Genomic DNA, 20,487 nt, shown 5'->3' with positions numbered 1-20,487 from the left:
TGGACTCCCATGGGCGAGTGGAGGGTCCCTGTGGTATGGCCTCCCTCACCACCCCGAGGACTGCCAGCTTTCACCAGGACAGGTGAAGGCTGGTTATCTCTCCTTATGATTCTCGGATTTCTAAGTATGCGGTGGAAGGTGTCCCGGAGAGATCTCAGTTGGGTAGTTTATAAGCTGTCAGATTTGGGGCAAACTAATTAATTTCTCTCAGCCTCAGTATCCTCTGTAATACAAAGGAGGCAATAATATCTATCTTGCAGGGTTGCTGCGAGGATTAAATCAGACAGCACGTGGAAATCGTGTCTGATAGATGCTCTGATGATAAAATCCTCCAAAAGTTCTTCCTCTGACTCATGCCATTGCCACAGGGACATGTCTTATTTCTTCTTGATTCTGAAATAGTCAGGATTCTGGACTAAAAGCAAGGAAGGCTTTGGGAACTAGAAAACTGGTGCTGCCTGTCTACTGTTTCAGACCTTCTGTAAATTGGTGATCACCACATTTCCATAGGATAGTCATCTACTTCTAAACTTTAAAGGTCCTGTGGGAACCCAAGGTCTTGCCACAGGTAAGAGCTGGCCCTTACTGTGTAAAATAATCACTTCAAAGGGCATAAAACAACCCACAGGCAGAATTCCAAAGCATGCTCCTTCAAGTCTTTAGAATGTTACCACAGTGTGCGGGAACAATTAATATTACTCTTAGAGCAAAGCTTTTGTAGCCAGAGGAAGAAGATTCTGAGTGAGATGCCCTAGGCTTATCCCAAATGTCTAACTGCCCGCATGTGAATCGGCCCCAAGTAGCCACCTAGATCCACCCAGGGAAACAACTAGCTAAAAAATAGTACTCAACATACAACTTGATGCACTGAATGGAACTGGAATCAGAAGAATGGGAACATTATTTGTCCTTCTAGGGTGAGGTTTACTTTTCAACCAGGAAAGAAAAAAAGCAAGGTAATGTTACCTGTCCTTAGATATGGGAGCTACGAGTGGTGCGTACCAGTTAACCGCCACCTCACAGTGGGCATCGAGGTATATCAAAACCTGAAAAAAAAAAAAAAAGAGGCAGGGTGAAAGAAAACTCATATACAGCACGACATATATCACGTACAATTCAAAATTAGATGCTAATATAAACTGGCGTTAGAGTCAATTTTGATATAAGTTATCTGTTTAAGGTAGCATTTTCAATTCTAAAAAATTAAAAATTAGATGGGTACTTAAAAATGTAGACGATCTTTTAGTGACCAAATCCAAAATGTTGACATAATAGATATCCAATGTGTCCTACCTGTCCAAGTTTAGCCTTCTGGGCACCGATACTTCGTGCCTGAATTAAACCTTCTCTTCTCTCATTTCGAAATACCTTGACTAGGCCATTCCACAGCTTAATATAGTCATCCAGTTTTTCTTTTAAGTGTTCTATGAATAAAAAATTCAGTCAACATTATAAATTATATTTATGGCTAATAAACCACTTAAACTATTTTTTTAAATTAACTAATTAATTTATTTTTGGCTGTGTTGGGCCTTCATTGCTGTGTGCGGGCTTTCTCTAGTTGTGTTGAGCGGGGGCTACTCTTCATTGCGGTGTGTGGGCTTCTCATTGCGGTGGCTTCTCTTGTTGCAGAGCACGGGCTCTAGGCGCGAGGGCTTCAGTAGTTGCAGCGCACGGGCTCAGCAGTTGTGGTTCGTGGGCTCTGGAGCACAGGCTCAGTAGTTGTGGCGCACGGGCTTAGTTGCCCTGCAGCATATGGGATCTTCCCGGACCAGGGCTCGAACCCGTGTCCCCTGCACTGGCAGGCGGATTCTTAACCACTGCGCCACCAGGGAAGTCCCCATTTAAAGTCTTATTTTTCTCAAGAAATGAGGATAGGCAACAGGTCCTTTGAGTACTCGGTAATTTTACACAGACCATATTGAATGTTAAATGTATAGGGAAGTAAGGTGAAGTGTATTAATTGAGTTAAATTTTGAGCTTAATATACCTACGGAGAACTAGCTAGCCTGAGAATTATCAAACCTCTCTCTAAACAAATAAATGATGACTATGCCAACTGACATGAAAACTTAAAAAAATCAAATGTTAATATCATATCTAGAAGCTTTCAGGCACAATAGTTTTCTGCTTTTGGAAGAAGCAATGGTTCAGGATTTCTGAAGATGTACTGCCTATAAATAACATTACATGGCCTTCGGGATCCACACAGGGTATAGGTTAATATTTGTTTCTGAGCCATCTTTCTACTACAATCAGTGTTGAAGGGAGTAGTCTTGGTGTGGTGATGAATATAGTTCCCATTCAGTTGGCAAGTAACAATAAAAGATCCCATTTTCTCTGTATTTTAAGCATCAAGTGTCTGTATATATATATGTGTGTGTATGTATATATTTATAAATAAATCTTTACATATTTATATAATAAATACATATATCATTTCCACACATATGCGTGTATATATATGTATATATATATATACACACACACACACATATATATATGTTTGCAGTTTGGTAGAGAAAATTTTATGTTATAAAAACAAGATACATTTGCCAAACTTTCCATCTTGGCTTCCTAGTTGCAAGAGAACAGTTTTTGTTTGCATCACTATGAGCCAATGAAACTGACTCATCACAGCCACAACTAATTCCTGGATCCTTAAAGATGTTTCTTGAAGACACAAAAATTATTTTTAAGTTGTTTAAAATTTTGGCCCATGAATACAAAAACAACCCCCAAAACAGCTGTATTTAGTAATGAGCCAGTGGTTAAATGGGCAAATCAGGCTGTACACTTAATACTTTACTCGTTTTTAAGGAGCTTATAATTAGCAAGATACCCACACATGGGTATTCAAAATTGAGAAGAAAAAATTTTCCATTCTCTACTTTGGTGTCCAGTTGTAATGAGACTTATAAATAAAATTCTCATGCTGAATTACAATGTTTCCCCAGAAAGTCTTGATGATTTTCCCTTCAATATAAGGGTTTTTTGTTGCTGTTGTTTTTTTTTTAAAAAAGCTCTTACCTTCCTATTTTTTTTAGTTCGGTACAGTCCTAAGTTTTTTTTTTCTAAAGCCCCTTCTGACTTGCATTAGGTACTTTTTTGGATATGTGATCTAAATATATCTAAAATAAATTGTTACGGCCAGAAATGAGTTGATGGTGTGCTCTTTAAATTTAGATTCTAGTTAAGATGACTTTGGCTGCCCTTGGGTCTCACTACAGTGGATAGATCAGTGCCCCGAACGAACACGGGCCCTGCTAGGGGATGATCAATCCTCCCCAGCCCCTGCCCGGACTGCACGCTGGGCCACCTGACTTGCTGTGGCCAATGAGAAGCAGGTGGAAATGACGTGCACTTGTGAGCGGAAGTGCTCCCGCAGCTTCCTTCCCTGAGTGCTGCAAGGAGGACACGTGGTCCGTGTAGCCCTTTGCCCGATGCACAGGTGGAGAGGAGTGTTCTCTGTTCAAAGGCCCCAGACCCTTCCGTTTTGAGGACATTGTAACTTCCAGAAACCCGAGGGTTCTGAGCAGCCAGCTCTTTTGTGAGGTTTTATATAAATTAGTTAAGTATTTTGTCTTTAAAAGAAAAATTATAACTCAGAGTTTTAATTACTGAATATATTGGGGAAAGAAAACAATCCAAGTTTTCACTTAAGTCAGATTTACCAAATGCTGTATAGTTTTACTGAGGATAGGACTGACAGATGTTCAAGGGTGTTTTGAAATTGGGAAGAGTAATTAAAGACCTTCTGTACTTCTGTCCAAGAGTAGCCCCAATCAACGACCCTCCCCACGCTGTAAGCTAAGCAGACCCTATATGTAATTGCTTTTAAAATGTGTCACAAGAGGCTGTTAGAGATTTGTAACAACAGAAGCACTGATCACAAAAAAATTAAACTGGACAAAAAACTTAAGCCCCCATTTTGTTCTTTCCTCGGGCCAAGCAAGAAAGCAAGATTTTAGAATGGGAAACACCTTTTGGTGTATCTTCACTTTTTTTTTTTTAAGGACTATTCTGAGCTTTTTAACTTGTATTAATAACATAGTGGTTCTTAAAATCAGTACAATCATAGACATGGGATTTCTCCAAGTTATTTTTGTAGACTTAAGTTTTGCTAAATCTAAAACATTGTTGGCACCAACAGTATCACTTAAAAACATATTTTCAAATATTTATTTGAGACAGGAATAGTATTCTTAATGAAAATGATCCCGTTGTAGAAAATTGCAACCAAGATGTCTAAGCTAAAGGCATTTGATGACTGAAAATTTAAAGTTATACATTCCCTGCTGTAATTAAAAATGATTAGTTGAAGAAAGTGGTAGGTCATATTTCTGTTTCTCTCCATGCTAATATACGTATACAAGATCAAGATTCTGGTTGTGTCCTTCCAAAAACAGCAGAGGTTTATCCAGACTGCAAGAGTTCTAAATTAAGTTTTGGAGGAAGCTCTTGTAAAGCCATTTTGAATGGTATTTTTATGCTGCCCATGTTCTGACTTCTTTTCTAACATTATATCCAGTGGTATCACTACTTATATACAAAAACTCTCTGCAAAACTCATTTGCCAAAAAGCAGATATCCTGTTGTTATTGAGTGGTCTGTGCTCTTTGGTCAGTTTTCAAAGGTTTCAACTCAGTTTTAGGACAAGCAAAGAAGAATAAATAACTGCCCAGACTTGGGTTTTAGGAGCATAATTACATGCTGCTTTGGGGTCTGAGCTATAGCATTATCTATCTTTTGATATTTACGTCATTAAGAAGATATATTCAGCTTACAATAATGGATCTATTTGAAGAAAAAAATTTTAACTTAAAAAACCCCACTTATCTGGAAAATCACTGCTCCATCTCTCTCTAGCCAAGTTGAACCAAGACTAACCGATGTCTCCCTAAATGTGTTAGAGCTTGCTCCATAAAGAGAGTAAAAAATAAAACACAATTTCCTTCTATTCAATATCTTAAATCAAATCTAGAACAAAATAAGCTTTAGTAGGTACTTTCTTTTATAAATAAAAATAGTCCATGGTTTCTGGTCAAATTCAAAATACATTGAAATGCAAAATACAAGCTATTAAACAGGTATATAGGTTTCAGTATATAGATTTGGACAGAGCTTTGGGTGGCATTACAATATACATGCCATTGCATTTTTTTCAGTCATTCAATAAATTACCTCTACGATTAAATTTGTATAAAACCCAATGCCCACAGAATTGGTATAGTATAAGACCGTGGTTAAATACACAGACTTATGAGCCTATAGATTTGGATGCAGCTGTTAATGACTACCTCTGTCACCGCTGGCAAGTTACTTAACATCTCTGAGCCTCAAGTGCAAAATGAAGATGAACAATATGTATCACAAGGCTTACCGTCAGAACGAAACAAAATAATTCACATACAGTGCTTAGCATAGTGCCAACTTGTTGATAATAGATGCTATCAATAGGTGCTAATTATTAACTTCTGAAGACTATTTTGAGATCACCTTTTTGCAATTGCTTATAATTATATTATAGACAAAATGTCGATTCCATAGCCATTACCTTTGCTACTGAAATCATCAATTAACACGATTTCTGCTAAGTATTTCCTTGGAGTCCTTTTAATTACGCTGTGAACTGTCCTCATGAGGGTGGACCACCCTTCGTTGTGGAAGACGATGACAATGCTGGCCGTTAGCAGGTTCTCATCATAATGCCAATACTTGCATCTGCAAAAGGAACATTTCATCATATTTATTCAGAGGCAATCTGCAGTGTTTGGTTCCAGACTTACTATGACTACGTTTTCCGATTGGATTAAATATTATTGACTTAACTAAGGTAAGTGAATGAAATACATTTTATATTTTCACAGAAACCCAAGGTAGAAGAGAGAAGCTGCTATGAGATGAAGTTACTCATATTCAAGCTACTTCTTCACCAACCGGCACTTATTGTGACAAAGAGAACTAATTTGTGAATTTATGCTTCTCAGCTGGGGATGGTATTAAGGTTTGTTTTCCATGACTTCAACCTCAGTTTATTTTCTGCTTTAAAACTTGAGCTTCTGGTGCAAGGGATTTATTTCACTTGCTGTGAATAAACCACTGTATAACTGTGTTTGAAAGCTGTCCTGTTCTAATATGGCTAAAACATTCAGAAAAACATGAAATGGGCTGAAGTGCAGCATACGAGAGACATTCCAAAATTAACTGTTGGATGAATAAACAAAGTTCTAATAGCGTTTAGAGTTATTAGACTGACTAAAGAAGGGTCTTTAACCGTTTTACGCAAAATTACTTCAAATAACTGTAGCAGGAATAAAGTTGCCAGAAACCTTTTTCTAGTTGGAGAGAACCCCCCCTGCCCCCGCCACAGTCGGCCCTCCATATCTGCCAGTTCTGCATCTTAAGATTCAACCAACTGTGGATCAAAAATATTGGAAAAAAATTCCATAAAGTTCCAAAAAGCAAAATTTGAATTTGCCATGGCAACTATTTACATAGTGCTTACCTTGTATTAGGTATTATAAATAATCGATTGAAAGTATACAGGAGGGTGGTGTGTATAGGTTATAAGTAAATACCATGCCATTTTATATAAGGGACTTGAGTATCCACGGATGGATTTTGGTATCCGAAGGGGTCCTGGAACCTATCCCCCGGTGGATAATGAGGTACAGTTGTGTGTATATTATGCATATACAAGCATATGTGTATACACATATATGTGTGTATGTACACACACACACCCACTTTTTTCTGTTTGGTTATGGGAGAAGAACAAGACAGTAAGAACACGACAGACGGATGAGAACAATCTGAGACCCATGTTCTTTCTGCAGGAGTTAGCTTTCAGAACTAGCATCTGGTGCCTATTACCTTCTCCTTGGTAAGTGGAAGGGAAAGATTTTTCTTTTAATCCCAAAGTTTTTCATGGAGGAGTAAAAAAGCTTGTTCCCAAGATTAAATTTAAAACCATAAAAGCAGCAATTAACATTATCAGCTTGATAACCTATACCACCATTATTTAAAATAGGACCTGGCCCAATAGAGGTGCAAACAATGTTTTCTCCGGGTGTTTATTTCCCTTTCAACGTAGTTCTCAATTGTCTGTGTTCTTAGAGGTTGTTTTTATAGAAATACAGACTGAGTCTGGAATCCATTCAATCTTATTTCTTACATCTGCATTTTCTTGTTAAAGGAGTAGTAAGTACCTGCTACGTTCTGAGCTAGGCACTAGCTCAGCATCAAGGAGCAGACATAGTCTCTGCCCTTGTGAAGCCCACCGCGAGACACAGAGCAAACGTCTGCACTTTCTCTGCGTGTGACAGTGGGGAAACCATGGTGCTTTGACAGGTGGCCCTCATTCAACCTCAAGACAGGTGGGCAGGAAGGCGTCCTGGAGCCATGAGGCGAGGGTGAGACCAGAAGGATGATTTAAAAAGTACTGACACCAAAGAAGTGGGGAGGAAAAGATAAAAGCACACAGTGAATTGTGTGCATGGGATTCAGATAAAAAATGAATAGACGGAAGATCTATATCTTTGGAAGGTAGAATTAAAACATGAAAAAAACTGAAGAGGCAAAGTTACAAAAAAGGGCATTTGCAGTATAACTGCAAATACCAGCATATACTTATTATGTGTCAGGCACTATTCTCTGTGCTTTACTTTTATTAACTTATCTAACCTCCCCACATCACTATGAGGTTAGTACTATTAATGTCCCCATTTTACAGATGAGGGGACTGAGGTCAGGGATAAATGACTGCCTAAGATCACTCAGCTAGAAAGTAATGAAGCCAGGACATAAACCTAGGCTGTCTTGGGTTTACAAGAAATCTTGTTAAAAGTAAAATGAAAGAAAAAGAAAAAATACTAGCTATACCTATCTATGAATGGCTAAGAATTGACCTAAGGTCTAGGAACTGATACTGACATTGAATATAATGTCAATACAAGGCACACATCGAGCTTATTATTATGTGATGGGAGCTCTCTCCCCTCCCCCTCTTCCCTGCCCTTTGTGGCCTGGAGATAACCCAGGAATGGGGAAGGGGGTGGGGGCATGGTAGCCTTCGGCAACAAAGAGGGCTTTCCAAGGTTGGGAGGGGCCACATGCTCTTTCAGAGTACCAAGTTAAAAAATACAGCAGTGGAGGGATGCAGATTTTGAAAGAAGATGTGATGAGTATTTCTGGAGAGAAACTAACCTGGGCAGGTACGTCTAATTTTGGAAGGGTAGGGACAAATGATCTCCCTCCCCGAAACTGCAAAAACAAGCAAACGCTCTGATGGAGATTCAGGCAATAATTTTCTTCCCTGAGTCTAAGCACTGGGCCTAAAGAAGCAGAACTGGATGGGAAAGACACAGATTTTGATTTACAACAGACACCAGAATTGGTGAAAATATTTAAGTCATGGAAGGAGATTTGGAACTTGCTGATTTCTAAGGCAAAAGATGACAGCTTGGGGAAATGAACCAGATAAGGACCTTGAATGGGAGACTGCAAGGAGTTGGAAACAGAGGGAATGGAGGAGGGGAGGAAGGGGGAAAGTGAAGACGAGAGGGGGCCCACAGGGGACACCTTCCTGTCCCAGGGACTGCTTGGGCAGACCGTCCATCGGAAGGTCTGGACGTGCTACCTTGCATTCCTACAGGACAAGGGGACAAGAGCTGGAAGAGAGTGTGTTCCCAATTTCTCCATCTTCCCTCACCTCTGTACGGTTTGGAAATAACTCCAAAGATGTAAACTAGGTTATGTGCCAGTAACGACAACTCTTGGTATATATTTTCCTATTTTCTTTGTCTTAAAAATTACCAAACAAAAGCAATATTTTTTTCAAGTCCATCTCTTAAAGTAAGGGAAATAAAAGCAAAAGTAAACAAATGAGACCTAATTAAACTTAAAAGCTTTTGCACAGCAAAGGAAACCACTGACAAAACGAAAAGACAACCTACTGAACGAGAGAAAATATTTGCAAATGATATGACTGATAAGGGGCTAATATCCAACATATATAAACAGTTCATATAACTCAACATCAAGAAAAACAAACAACCCAATTAAAAAATGGGCAGAAGAACTGAATAGAGACATTCTTCCAAAGAGGAAATGCAGATGGCCAACAGGCACATGAAAAGATGACCAACATCACTAATCATGAGGGAAATGCAAATCAAAACCATGAAGAGATATCACCTCACACCTGTCAGGATGGCTATCAACAAAAAGAACATAAATAACAAATGTTGGCGAGGATGTGGAGAAAAGGGAACCCCTGTACACTGTCGGTGGGAATGTAAATTGGTGCAGCCACTGTGGAAAACAGTATGGAGATTTCTCAAAAAACTGAAAATAGAACTACCATACAACCCAGCAATTCCACTCCTGGGTATATATCTGAAAAAAACAAAAACACTAATTTGAAAAGATACATGCACCCCAATGTTCATAGCAGCATTACTTACAATTGCCAACATATGGAAGAAACCTAAGTGTCCATCAACAGGTGAATGATTAAAGAAGAAGCAGTATATATATATATATATATACACACACACATATACATATGCATACATACATACCTACAATTGAATAGTACTGAGCCATAAAAAAGAATGAAATTTTGCCATTTGCAGCAACCTGGATGGACTTGGAAGGCGTTATGCTAAGTGAAATAAATCAGAGAAAGACAAATACCATATGATATGACTTACATGTGGAATCTACAAAATACAACAAACTATGTATATATAACAAAAAGAAGAAGACTCATAGATATAGAGAACTAGTGGGTACCAGTGTGGGTGAGGGGCAGTATTGGGGGCAGGGAGGTACAAATTGTTGGGTATAAGATAAATAGGCCCAATGATGTACTGTACAACATGGGGAATATAGCCAATATTTTGTAATGACCACAAATGAAGTTACCTTTAAAATTTGTATAAAAAAATTTTTTAAATAAAACTGAAAAAAATTCCAAAAGCAATACACACTTTGTTGTACAAAATCCAAACAATATACAAGTGTATAAAGTAAAGGTAAAAGCTGCCCCCCTTCCCTCTCCCCAACAAATCTCATCTCCTAGAGGAAATCATTGTTACTAGTTGTTGTGTTTAGACATTTTATGCTCATGCAGACATATAAATGTATGTCTGTATATATATACAGATATATTCAGGTGAGTATGTATAGATTCTTCTTTCATGTGAGTATGTATAGATTTATCCTGTTATCTAATTCTTTGTAACTATTGCACAACATTGCGAAGTATGGCTGTTCCATAATTTTTTTTTAATTAATAAATGTTTTTGGCTGCACCACGTGGCTTGTGGGATCTCAATTCCCCAACCAGGGACTGAACCCCGGCCTTGGCAGTGAAAGCCCAGAATCCTAACCACTAGGCCACCAGGGAACTCCTGGCTGTTCCATAATTCATGTGACCTTTTCCTTATGGACATTTCCGTTGGCTCTACAACGTGACCATGATCATCCTTATGCATCAATCTCTACACCCGCCCTTGCCTGGAATCCTTCCTACAAAAGGCTCGAGACTGTAAGGTAAGCTCATTAAGGAGAGGAACCTCAACTGCTTTGCTCACCACCATCTAACACAGAGCAGTCGCTCGATAAATATTTACTGAACTGCTCTAAGGGTATTTTTGAAATGCCTCTAGATGTGTTTTCTCCTCTGCGTAATGTCCACTCTCCACCCCGCAGTCCAACTATTTTGAGCTACTGTCAAGAATCAGTCAGTCCGTATGGCAGGTGGAGACAGATGGTCTTCTAGCAGGAGAGGGGGGAAGTCTGGAGGAAGACCAAAATAGAGCAGATAGTCGAGAGACCAGGATAAAAGCAGATGGAAGGAGGGGCTCAAGCCCGGCCTCCCTGTCTGAACTTTAGGGGAGAGGCCCAGCGGGGAGGCGGCAGCATGGGGTAGAGATGATGTTGTGGGTATGCGGGCAGGGGGAGCTAGGCAGTCCCTTCCCACCTCTCCTGTGCCGTCTCCTTGGCTCTCGATGGAGCCAGAGAGCGTAGACGTTTCCACCTGCTGTCAGCAACAGAGTTAAGAACCAGGGCTGCCAGGAGCCACCACGTAAGGAGTAAGGCGACGTGCAGGGAAGCGACGGGGTGGACGGCTTAAGCCGGAGCCTGGCCCGCGGCCTCAGAGGATGCCCGCTACCCGTGAGAGCCGGAGGGGAGATGAGCGCCCACAGGGGGGCAGGCGTGGGGTGGGGCCCGCAGGCTGGGGGGCAGCAGGTGAGCAAGGTCAGTACACCTGGGAGCCAGGAGTGGGTGGCAGGGATGGCGGGTACCGGCCAAACTGCCGCCAACACCTCGAGGACACGCCACCCTCCTGTCGCCCCGACGCTACAGGAGAAAGGGCGAGAGCCCCTGGGGCACGGGAGCAGCCGGAGGGGGACGTACACTGCAGGCGGGCATTTGCGCTGGGAGAGGAGGCCGCCGGGAGAGCGCGCGGGGGACAAGTGCCGATGACGATGCAGAGCCTGGACCAGGAGACTGAGTCCTGAGAGAAGCACCCTGTGCTGAGGTCAGACCCCCGTTCCGCAGCATTTCTCTCACGTTACTGGCATAAAATCTGTAATAAGCTCCAGGAAGAAGGAGGGCCAACGGAAACACGATGCCACCTTGAAACGGATGGGTTCTGTTACAGACTTTTGAGTAGTTTCTCCTTTCTGGCACTTCATCTTCCAAGAGAGCTTAAAGACCCTCGGCACCAAGGGCATCGTGCCCCGCGCTAGTTACTGCAGAACTCTCCGGCCGTGCGTACTTATAGCTGATGCACAATGTTGTGTTCGTTCCAGGTGTAGAGCAAAGTGATTCACTTATACATATATATACGTTCTTTTCCATATTCTTTTCCATTACGGTTTATCACAGGATATTGTATATAGTTCCCTGTGCTATACAGTAGGACCTTGTTTATCCTGCAGAGTTTTTCTTAAAAGTAATTTTTACAGAATATTTCCAGGGCACCTATGTGGTGCCAGGTGCTTGTATCAGAAGACAGGAATGACGAATTTTCATAGTGACCTTTCTATAACTTAAAAAGTCAAAAATGGATTTCATAACCAAAAATGACATGCCTATTAACAATTTCCTTCCATTTTCTCTGTCCCAGCTAGGTTTTTTTTAACATCTTTAGTTTGATATAAAGCCTTTATGTATTTAAGCTTTATCAATAAATAATATCTAATTCAGCAGACTATGAAAAACTGGTTACAGTTGGAAGGTTGCTTGGCAAGCCTGAGATCTGATCATCTTGCTGGTTTTGAAAGCTCCATGCATGCTCTTCCACAATAGGGATTGCTGAACAGACTAAATTCAGACTCAGGCCACCTCTCCCATGACAGCTGTGGGTGCAATGACCACGTCTCTTCTTTGGGTCCCCTGTTCTCACCCCCAGGTAGACTATTCCCTTCTTGATAATATATTCTTTCTTTTGACTGGGCACATAAAATTGAAGCATGAAAAATTATTCTGTATTTAATCATTTTCTCAAAACTCTACCTCTATGCCTTGAAGAGCTTGTATCCCTTTCCTTGATTATTAGAAACTCTAGGATGCTCTACTTATTTTCCCCCAATGTTCTTATCAATCCTTCTTATCAGTCAGTCTTCCCTTGAAGGTCAAAATTAAGTCTGTACTAACAGAACCCATGCTTCCTCCAAGATGAAAATGTCAGCTAATCACCACAAGTTCTGCTCATAGCTGGAACAGTGTTTTCATATATTATGTTAATATTCAATACATATTGGTTGATTTGATTTCAAAAATTTTTCTAGGAATACTCCTCTTCACAATGCTGTACTACATCATAGAATACCACACATTTTCTTCATTAATGAATTAAATATTAATGAAAAGGAGAATAAGAAATCTTTAACTTGTGCTCCATTGGGGTTGAAAGTCAAAATCAATGAACACAGGATTAATGGTTGGTTATGCAAAAGTTTTTCAGGATGAAACTCAGTAACTGAGGAAGCACGGTGTCTGCCATGCTCGCTCTGGCACGCTCCATGTGGTGCCACAATTGGGAGGCAAGAAACCAGAACGGTATGAAGGCAGGGACGATGGGTGGCTTTAGCTCATCACGCCTGTAATCTCTATCAGGTCCACACTCCCAGTCAGCTCAATCTAAACTAAAAACCACACGCTGGCCACGTGTGCAAGCTTTTAAGCAAGTGCCCTGGTTCCAAGTGGGTAGCTGCATCTCAACTTCATCTTCTGGGGCAGAGAGTTGAGGGGCTCAGGTTTGTTTCACGTCCAAGTGACCAATGTGTTGGAGAAAAGGGGGAAATTCCTAGCAGAGCAGAATGACTTGGACCAGAAATTCTCTAGCTCATCATGGCTGATTCCTAAGGCAGGAAGCTACAAAACCCGCTGCTTCACGTATTTCACAGAACAAGCAGCAGGACCGTTATCTGCCCAGATCGCTGGTGGCCTCCTGTGGCCCCGGGCTCTCTGAAAAGCTTGTATCTGTCCTATTTCCATTTCCCCTAGCCTCCTCTGGTAGGCAGTTTCCTGGCATCCCCACAAGTAGTGGGGGACAGCTGTCCAGTCCTTACCCATGGCAGCTCAGCTGTCAGTGACCCTCAGACAGTCACAGCGCAGTTGGAATTCACAGCTCCAAACAGCCAGCGGCTTCCTAAGGTTACATGGTTGTTGGCCTCTGCAGCAACCGTGGATCATGTACAAAAACCCTGGGGCGGGAACCTTGGAGGACGGCTTCGAGAACAGCTCCATCTCTGCCGCCCCACCGATGCTCTGGCTTGCTTAGTATCCTGACAAGCCAAGCAAGTGTGAAGGGCACGCTCTCCACGAAGATGGGTACTTCACAGGTGGCAGGTGCCAGAGTGGCTCCACGGGGAGACTCTGTCCCTGTGGTGGGGACGGGAGTGGCACCAGGGACCTTGGGCCAAGGGTTTGGGCAGCCCTGGCTGGTAGGCAGCAACAGGAAGCCCCCTGCATGGAGAAGTCCGGGAAGATTCGTTCCCAGGGTGTTCAACAGCTGGCTCCAGAGCTGGCTGGGAAGAATCTGAGGGACCTAAAATTCTAGCACAGTGGATAATGTTTGAGCCAAATAAGTGGTATTTTTCGTATTAGTTACTGTGATCCCATTTCATCCCAGGCTGAGGAAATGCAGTTCCACTAGCTCGTATGGTACATACACGATCATACCTGAATAGTCCGGAGGGGGCCCCTCTAGACCACATGATTTGCTCAAAGTCACAGCTAGTGACAGAGGCAAGATTTAGAAACGAAGCCTTTAAGATTCTTTCCCCTAAACCACAGATTTACCAAGAATTACTCACCAATATATGCTTAAAAACAAACAGGAAAATGAATTCCTTATTTTTGCTCAACACCCAGGGGATATACAGCCACGAACAGACGGCCGCACTCAGCTCTGTGGAGTGATTTGTGCCTGATCCCAGGGCTGAGAATGCCAACTGCGTCGGGGCAAACTAAGAATGCTGACTCTGTTGCTGGGTAGCCGTCTTCAAATGATCTTTTTTTTGAAAAGGAAAACATACTCGGACAGATGTGTCCACTTAATGATCTGAAATGTCAAACCACAATTTAGGGAAAAAATCTGGCAGGGAATCCTAGTACTGGACAAATGTTCTTGTACATTTCTCCAAAACTCCCTGGGAAAAGAGAAAGAATATTTCACAGTGGAAGCCATATGCTTCTAGCTATATTGGACTCTCATCTCACACACGAGCTTTCATGCCATATTCTGATTTTACAGAAGCACCAGCTTAAACACCAATATATCTAAGCTGAGACAACCACCGCTACCAGGTGCAAGGATCTGGGTGCTACGGCATGGATGTAAACGACGCTAGGGGCATGAACCAATCAATACAGGTTTGCATCTGTAACTTACTTTTATTTTAGTTTTTAATAGAACTTCATATTGGAGTATAATTGCTTCACAATACCGTGTTAGTTTCTGTTGCACAACAAAGTGAATCAACCATATGCATACATATATCCCCATATCCCTTCCTCTTGAGCCTCCCTCCCACCCTCCCTACCCCACCCCTCTAGGTGGTCACAAAGCACCGAGCTGATCTCCCTGTGCTATGCGGCTGCTTCCCACTAGCCAACTATTTTACATTCGGTAGTGTATATATGTCGATGCGACTCTCACTTCGCCCCAGCTTCCCCCTCCCACCCTGTGTCCTCAAGTCCATTCTCTATGTCTGCCTCTTTATTCCTGCCCTGCAGCTAGGTTCATCAGTACCATTGTTTTTTTTCAGATTCCATATATATGCGTTGGCATACGGTATTTGTTTTTCTCTGACATTAATTCATGCTGCACCTTATTCCACTGCACCATTGGAATTCCACTGCACTTTGGAATGCTGCACCGTTCCAAAGGACTTCAAGCAGCTTACAAAGACACACAGAATACAACAATACTACAAAACTCTAAAATAGGAGGGGGAAAAGATGGATAAAGAAAGAATGAGAAGAAAAAAGAGGAAGCAAAAACAAGATTTTAAAAGTGCATATGAGAGGGCCAAGGGGTCCTGTGTGCACAGTCCTGGGGCACCATTCACAGAGAAGACACTCAGATGGCACCCCCTGAGCTGGGCAGCAGGGTGGGCTTGCACCCCACCGCTGCCCCGTACTTCGAATGGATGGGCCACAATTTGGCTTGAATTTTCTAGCAGGGAAACCTGGTCAGGACTGTGTTTAACAAACCAGTTGTTCGGAAAGAGTACAATATTCTTGGCGTGAAGACCAGCTGGGATTTTTTTTCCAGGGGGCCTCCGTATGGTAAACGCAGTGATGAGCTTCCCTGGGCTGTCTTCCTGGAGGCTGTCAGTGGAGACCAACGGCACTGCACCAAAACACAAGTCAGTGTGACAGTTGTGCGGAGACCAAGTTGGGAGTTTAAGTTCAACACTGTTTTGAAGATCACACTTTGCAAACATTCCTTAAAATGTTTACTGAGTATTTGTAGTGAGGTGGATGGACCTAGAATCTGTCATACAGAGTGAAGTAAGTCAGAAAGAGAAAAACAAATACCATATGCTAACACATATATATGGAATCTAAAAAAGCAGTACTGATGCACCTAGGGGCAGGACAGGAATTAAGACGTAGACACAGAGAATGGACTTGAGGACACGGGGCAGGGAAGGGTAAGCCAGGACGAAGTGAGAGAGTGGCACTGACATATATACGCTACCAAATGTAAAACAGATAGCTACTGGGAAGCAGCCGCATAGCACAGGGAGATCAGCTCTGCGCTTTGTGTCCACCTAGAGGGGTGGGATAGGGAGGGTGGGAGGGAGACGCAAGAGGGAGGGGATATGGGGATATATGTATAGCTGATTCACTTTGTTATACAGCAGAAACTAACACACCATTGTAAAGCAATTATACTCCAATAAAGATGTGAAAAAAAATGTTTACTGAATCATGTTTCAGTGAAAAAATAAAAAAATCCGTGTTTCATCCCTCAGTGAGTGATTATATGCCTTCTCCATGTGCTCTGATTTCAACAAGGAAGTCACCTTGACCACATGGAGGACCCGTATTTCCAAAGGCAGATTCTGACCCTGGTAATGATGGAAAAAAAGATATAAACTTACAGGGCAGCATGGTGACTTTAGGCTGGACTGAGCAAATAATTTCCCCACCAGAGAATTGTTAGGTATTAAAGGAGTTATCAATATAGGCCGTAGAACATTTATTTATGGAAGGTCTTAAACACTGGCTGATACTTATGTTCCTACAGCAAAATGAGGATATATATACACTAGATCATTTTTTGAAGACTCAACTATAAAACTCTGAATACAGATGTGGAAAAGAGTACATAATGTACAACAGTTAGCATTTATTAATTCGCAGAACAAGCAATTGCTGGGGCTATAAGAATATATGCAGTATGTTTAGCGATTTACCTTCATAAAGGTATTAAAAAGATATGTTGCCTGTTTAGCATGTAGTATAATTGATACATATGTGATGTTTAGTAAATATTGTGGAAGAGGAAGTGGGTAATACTGTTTCTAGAAATCATTAAAGTAGTATCCTTCTTTTCCTATATTAACTGAATTATCTTCTCCCTTACATCTTTGCTTCACTGTAATTTTCTGGAAAATCAAATCTTCCAGAACTTAGTGAATCACCAAAAGTAAGCTGAAGTTAGTTATCGAAAGGGTTACGCTCAGAGATGGGATGTTATTGTAAAGGTAAGTTAGCGACAGGGGATGTTCATTCTCACCCTGAAGGAGGCAGACAGATGCCAGGAAATCTCCAACCACCACTTTGGAAAACACTGTAGTTCATTAAACTCTGGCAAAGGAACTCAAGGACTGAACAGCTGTGAGATCACAAGTGAGGTGACTCATCAATTTGTTAACTTTTCTCCTCAGAGGCCCTGGGTTTGTAATAGGTGTGCAGATGGGCCATACACATGGGAGACGATTACCAAAAAGGAAAGAAAAAAGGGAAACGGCAACACGAATCTGATCTGTGTTGGGTGGCAGCTGACGGAGCAACGGGGAGGACCAGGGGTGTGTTGGACGGTGAGAAGAATCAAGGAAACGCCACCAGGCACGAGGCAAAGGTTACCAATCCTTTGTTCTGGCTGGTCCACGGGGATCCGTCCTGCTGAATAATCCCCGTGCGGCACAAAGACAGAGCCAGCAGCTCGGCCATGACAGCAACGTCACCGCAGGCAGGGGACCCGTGAAGGAACGTGGTCCTCCCTGCATGGCGCATCTGTGTAGAAACTCCAGCCTGGCTGCGAGGTGATTTTTATTTTCTTCTTCTAAGTTTTCTATTCAATATATATACTTTCCTCTTTCAGAATACTTAGGAATAAAATGGCTACTTAAGACAACTACAAGTGAACAGAACATCACTTGGTAGCTTTGAAAGATTCACAAGCATCTAACCCCTGGGCAAGAGGTCTTGTCCTGGTACCTCTTTTCTAACTAAAACCATCCCATGAAGGCTTCCCAGACCTGGAGTTCCCCGTTTCCCAAGGCATTCACCCAGTGGGCGGCTTTGCCCCACTGCATCTTTTCTAAGCAGCGGGGGGCACATTTTATAAAAACATTACTATTTATACCCATTTGCATTTTGATTCAATAGTAGGATATTGGACAGATTTGCAAATCAGACTGCAGGTGCCTGTGTTTCACTGCTGCCATTTTTCCCTCCTGATACCAGCTGGTTAATTATGCCATCGAATCCCATCACCCTGTTACACTGGTAGAGCAGGGGGCGACACAGAACGGGGTGCAGGAGGACGGCTGTCCCCAGAGCAGACACCCTGCCCGGGGGGGAACGGGACGCACACACAGAGATGTGAGAGCTCGGGGGGAAGAAATCTCGTGTGAGGGCCGGCTGCCAGCTCGTGGAGGTTTATAAATCGGAACAAGAAAGCCAGCTCTTCCAAGTGCCAGGGTAGTGTTTCCAGCATTCCTGAATAAGTATGTTTAATTATCAGCATTTTAGACAGGAAGTATTTCATGTGGTAGAAAAATTATACTTCTTCAAAATCCACCCAAAGTCTCAGAAATCAATCCTAAATATTCTGAAGCAGTTTTTTAAAATTGTATACATTTTGCAGCAATTGAGATGTGTTCAATTATGTTGCTCAGGGGTAAAAAGGTTTGCCTTTTAAATTCCTCTCAATACCCTAAGCGGACATCACTGGTTTAACACATACGTCGACCCCCAGTTCCCGCACTCTGAGCCCCTCTGACAGGCCTGGCCACGGGCCCACCGTGCTTGCCCGGTGTCTGCCGCCCAGAGATGAGCTTCATAGCACCGAACCCCACGATGACCTTTTACACTAAGGCCTTCGTGAGCAAGGAAGCCGTTTCTGCAGCTTCCTCATTTCCTAAGACAGTAGGATGCAGAAACCATTTTCTCCCTGCAATTTCTATTCACAAAACACTGTCATTAAAAAATATATTAGGCATTTTTTTCCCCTAAGCTGCTAAACTCAAGACCTCAGAGGAGGAATTTAATTGAACCCTGTGGCTATGTAAAGTCTCGTTTTCTGAAGGTGATGCCAGTCTGTTAAGTCTTTCTTCTGGGGAGCACAGACAGCCATAAGGGTTACTGTCACAGCTGAAAGGAAACAAGTTTCACTGTATTTACCTCCAAAGTATTCCCACTTTAATTTTAAAGATTTCTCCCTGAAAGGATCCATAGCCTTACATACCGCCAATAACAGTACTTTCCTGTACCTCTGCAGAATTGTTAAAAACTAGTGGCTATACTTCAAAGTACATTTCATTAACATTTTGTATTTTCCGGTTCTAGAAATATGCACACATGTACGTTATCTTGCTCTTCTCTGCACAGGACTTTTGTAAATAATTTGCCCACGGGACTTCCCTGGTGGTCCAGTGGGCAAGACTCCTCACTCCCAATGCAGGGTGCCCGGGTTCGATCCCTGGTTGGGGAACTAGATCCCGCATGCCGCAACTAAGACCCGGCGTAGCCAAAATGAATAAATAAATAAATATTTTTTAAAATTATTTGAAAAAAAAAATAACTTGCCCACAATCAGCTGGGGGCGATATCTGTAGTTTTACTGGATCCCGCTGGTATGTGAAACCTTCCCAGCACCATGCCTGCAACTTTCCCTTCTCAAAAGCTGTCCATCCCTTTTCCTGCGTTATGACAGCTGACTTCATGGCCATGGCCCATTAGACTGTGCTGTGCTCCTCTGAAATGAAGGCTGAAGTAAGAGTCAGGTGGGATGGTCTTTGTTTATGTGCTACTGCAAAGAATTTCAATCAATCACTTCTCTTGAGGAGGAGGGGAGATTAAAATCTGAAATTAATAAGTGTTCCTGATAAAAAGTCTAGGCTAGTTACTAGGAAATTAAACAGACTCAATACGGCATCCAACCACGTGGGTGAGTGATGCACTGGGGCCTGAGAGTAAGGTACTACCCCTTTTACACGGTCACCGGTACCTGAGAAACTCAGGTTAGGTCTGCTCATCAACAGAGACTATTTCAGCACTAAATCTAATAAATATTCTGAACAGTGCAGGACACCTCCTGGTTCACGGCCCCTGCGCTGACTGCAGCAGCCTCTGTGAGCCCGTCCCGGCATGATTCCAGCTCCTTCCTAAGCCCCTTTAGCAAGAAGACAGTAAAGGAGGTATGGGGGGAGGGGCGGGAAAGGAGGGGTGGGAGGCAGAAAAGAAAGATGAATGAGGCAGGGTACACTGAATCACAACCAGGCCAGTTTATTTCTGTTCTTTGAATGGAAAATCTTAATAGTCTACGCTTTTTGGTCTTGACATTTCTAAAAGCCACTGTCAGATTTTCTTTCTGGCGTAGATTAACAAGTAAAAATATTTGGTCAATTAGAATTACCATTTTTCAGTGTTACGAAGATTTGCACTTACTATAATGGGATATTGGGCGCTTTGTCCACTAACTCTATACTAAATATTTCTGTGATT

General features: G+C 42.2%; 1 protein-coding gene across 7 annotated transcripts in view; it reads right to left on the bottom strand.

Moving 5' to 3' along the window:
* GALNT7 (polypeptide N-acetylgalactosaminyltransferase 7) overlaps positions 1–20,487 on the bottom strand; it is a 121,161-nt gene that overhangs the window by 20,664 nt on the left and 80,010 nt on the right. For all 7 annotated transcript variants that reach the window (XM_036854709.1, XM_036854714.1, XM_036854708.1 and 4 more), the window contains exons 3-5: positions 5,558–5,724; positions 1,294–1,424; positions 967–1,046 (exon numbers count right to left, since the gene is read on the bottom strand). In XM_036854709.1, coding sequence (XP_036710604.1) covers positions 967–1,046; positions 1,294–1,424; positions 5,558–5,724 — 378 coding nt within the window. The remainder of the gene's footprint in view (positions 1–966; positions 1,047–1,293; positions 1,425–5,557; positions 5,725–20,487) is intronic.

Source organism: Balaenoptera musculus, chromosome 6 (assembly GCF_009873245.2).
Source record: "Balaenoptera musculus isolate JJ_BM4_2016_0621 chromosome 6, mBalMus1.pri.v3, whole genome shotgun sequence".
Lineage (NCBI taxonomy): Eukaryota > Metazoa > Chordata > Mammalia > Artiodactyla > Balaenopteridae > Balaenoptera > Balaenoptera musculus.
This window is presented reverse-complemented; position numbering and strand designations above follow the sequence as displayed.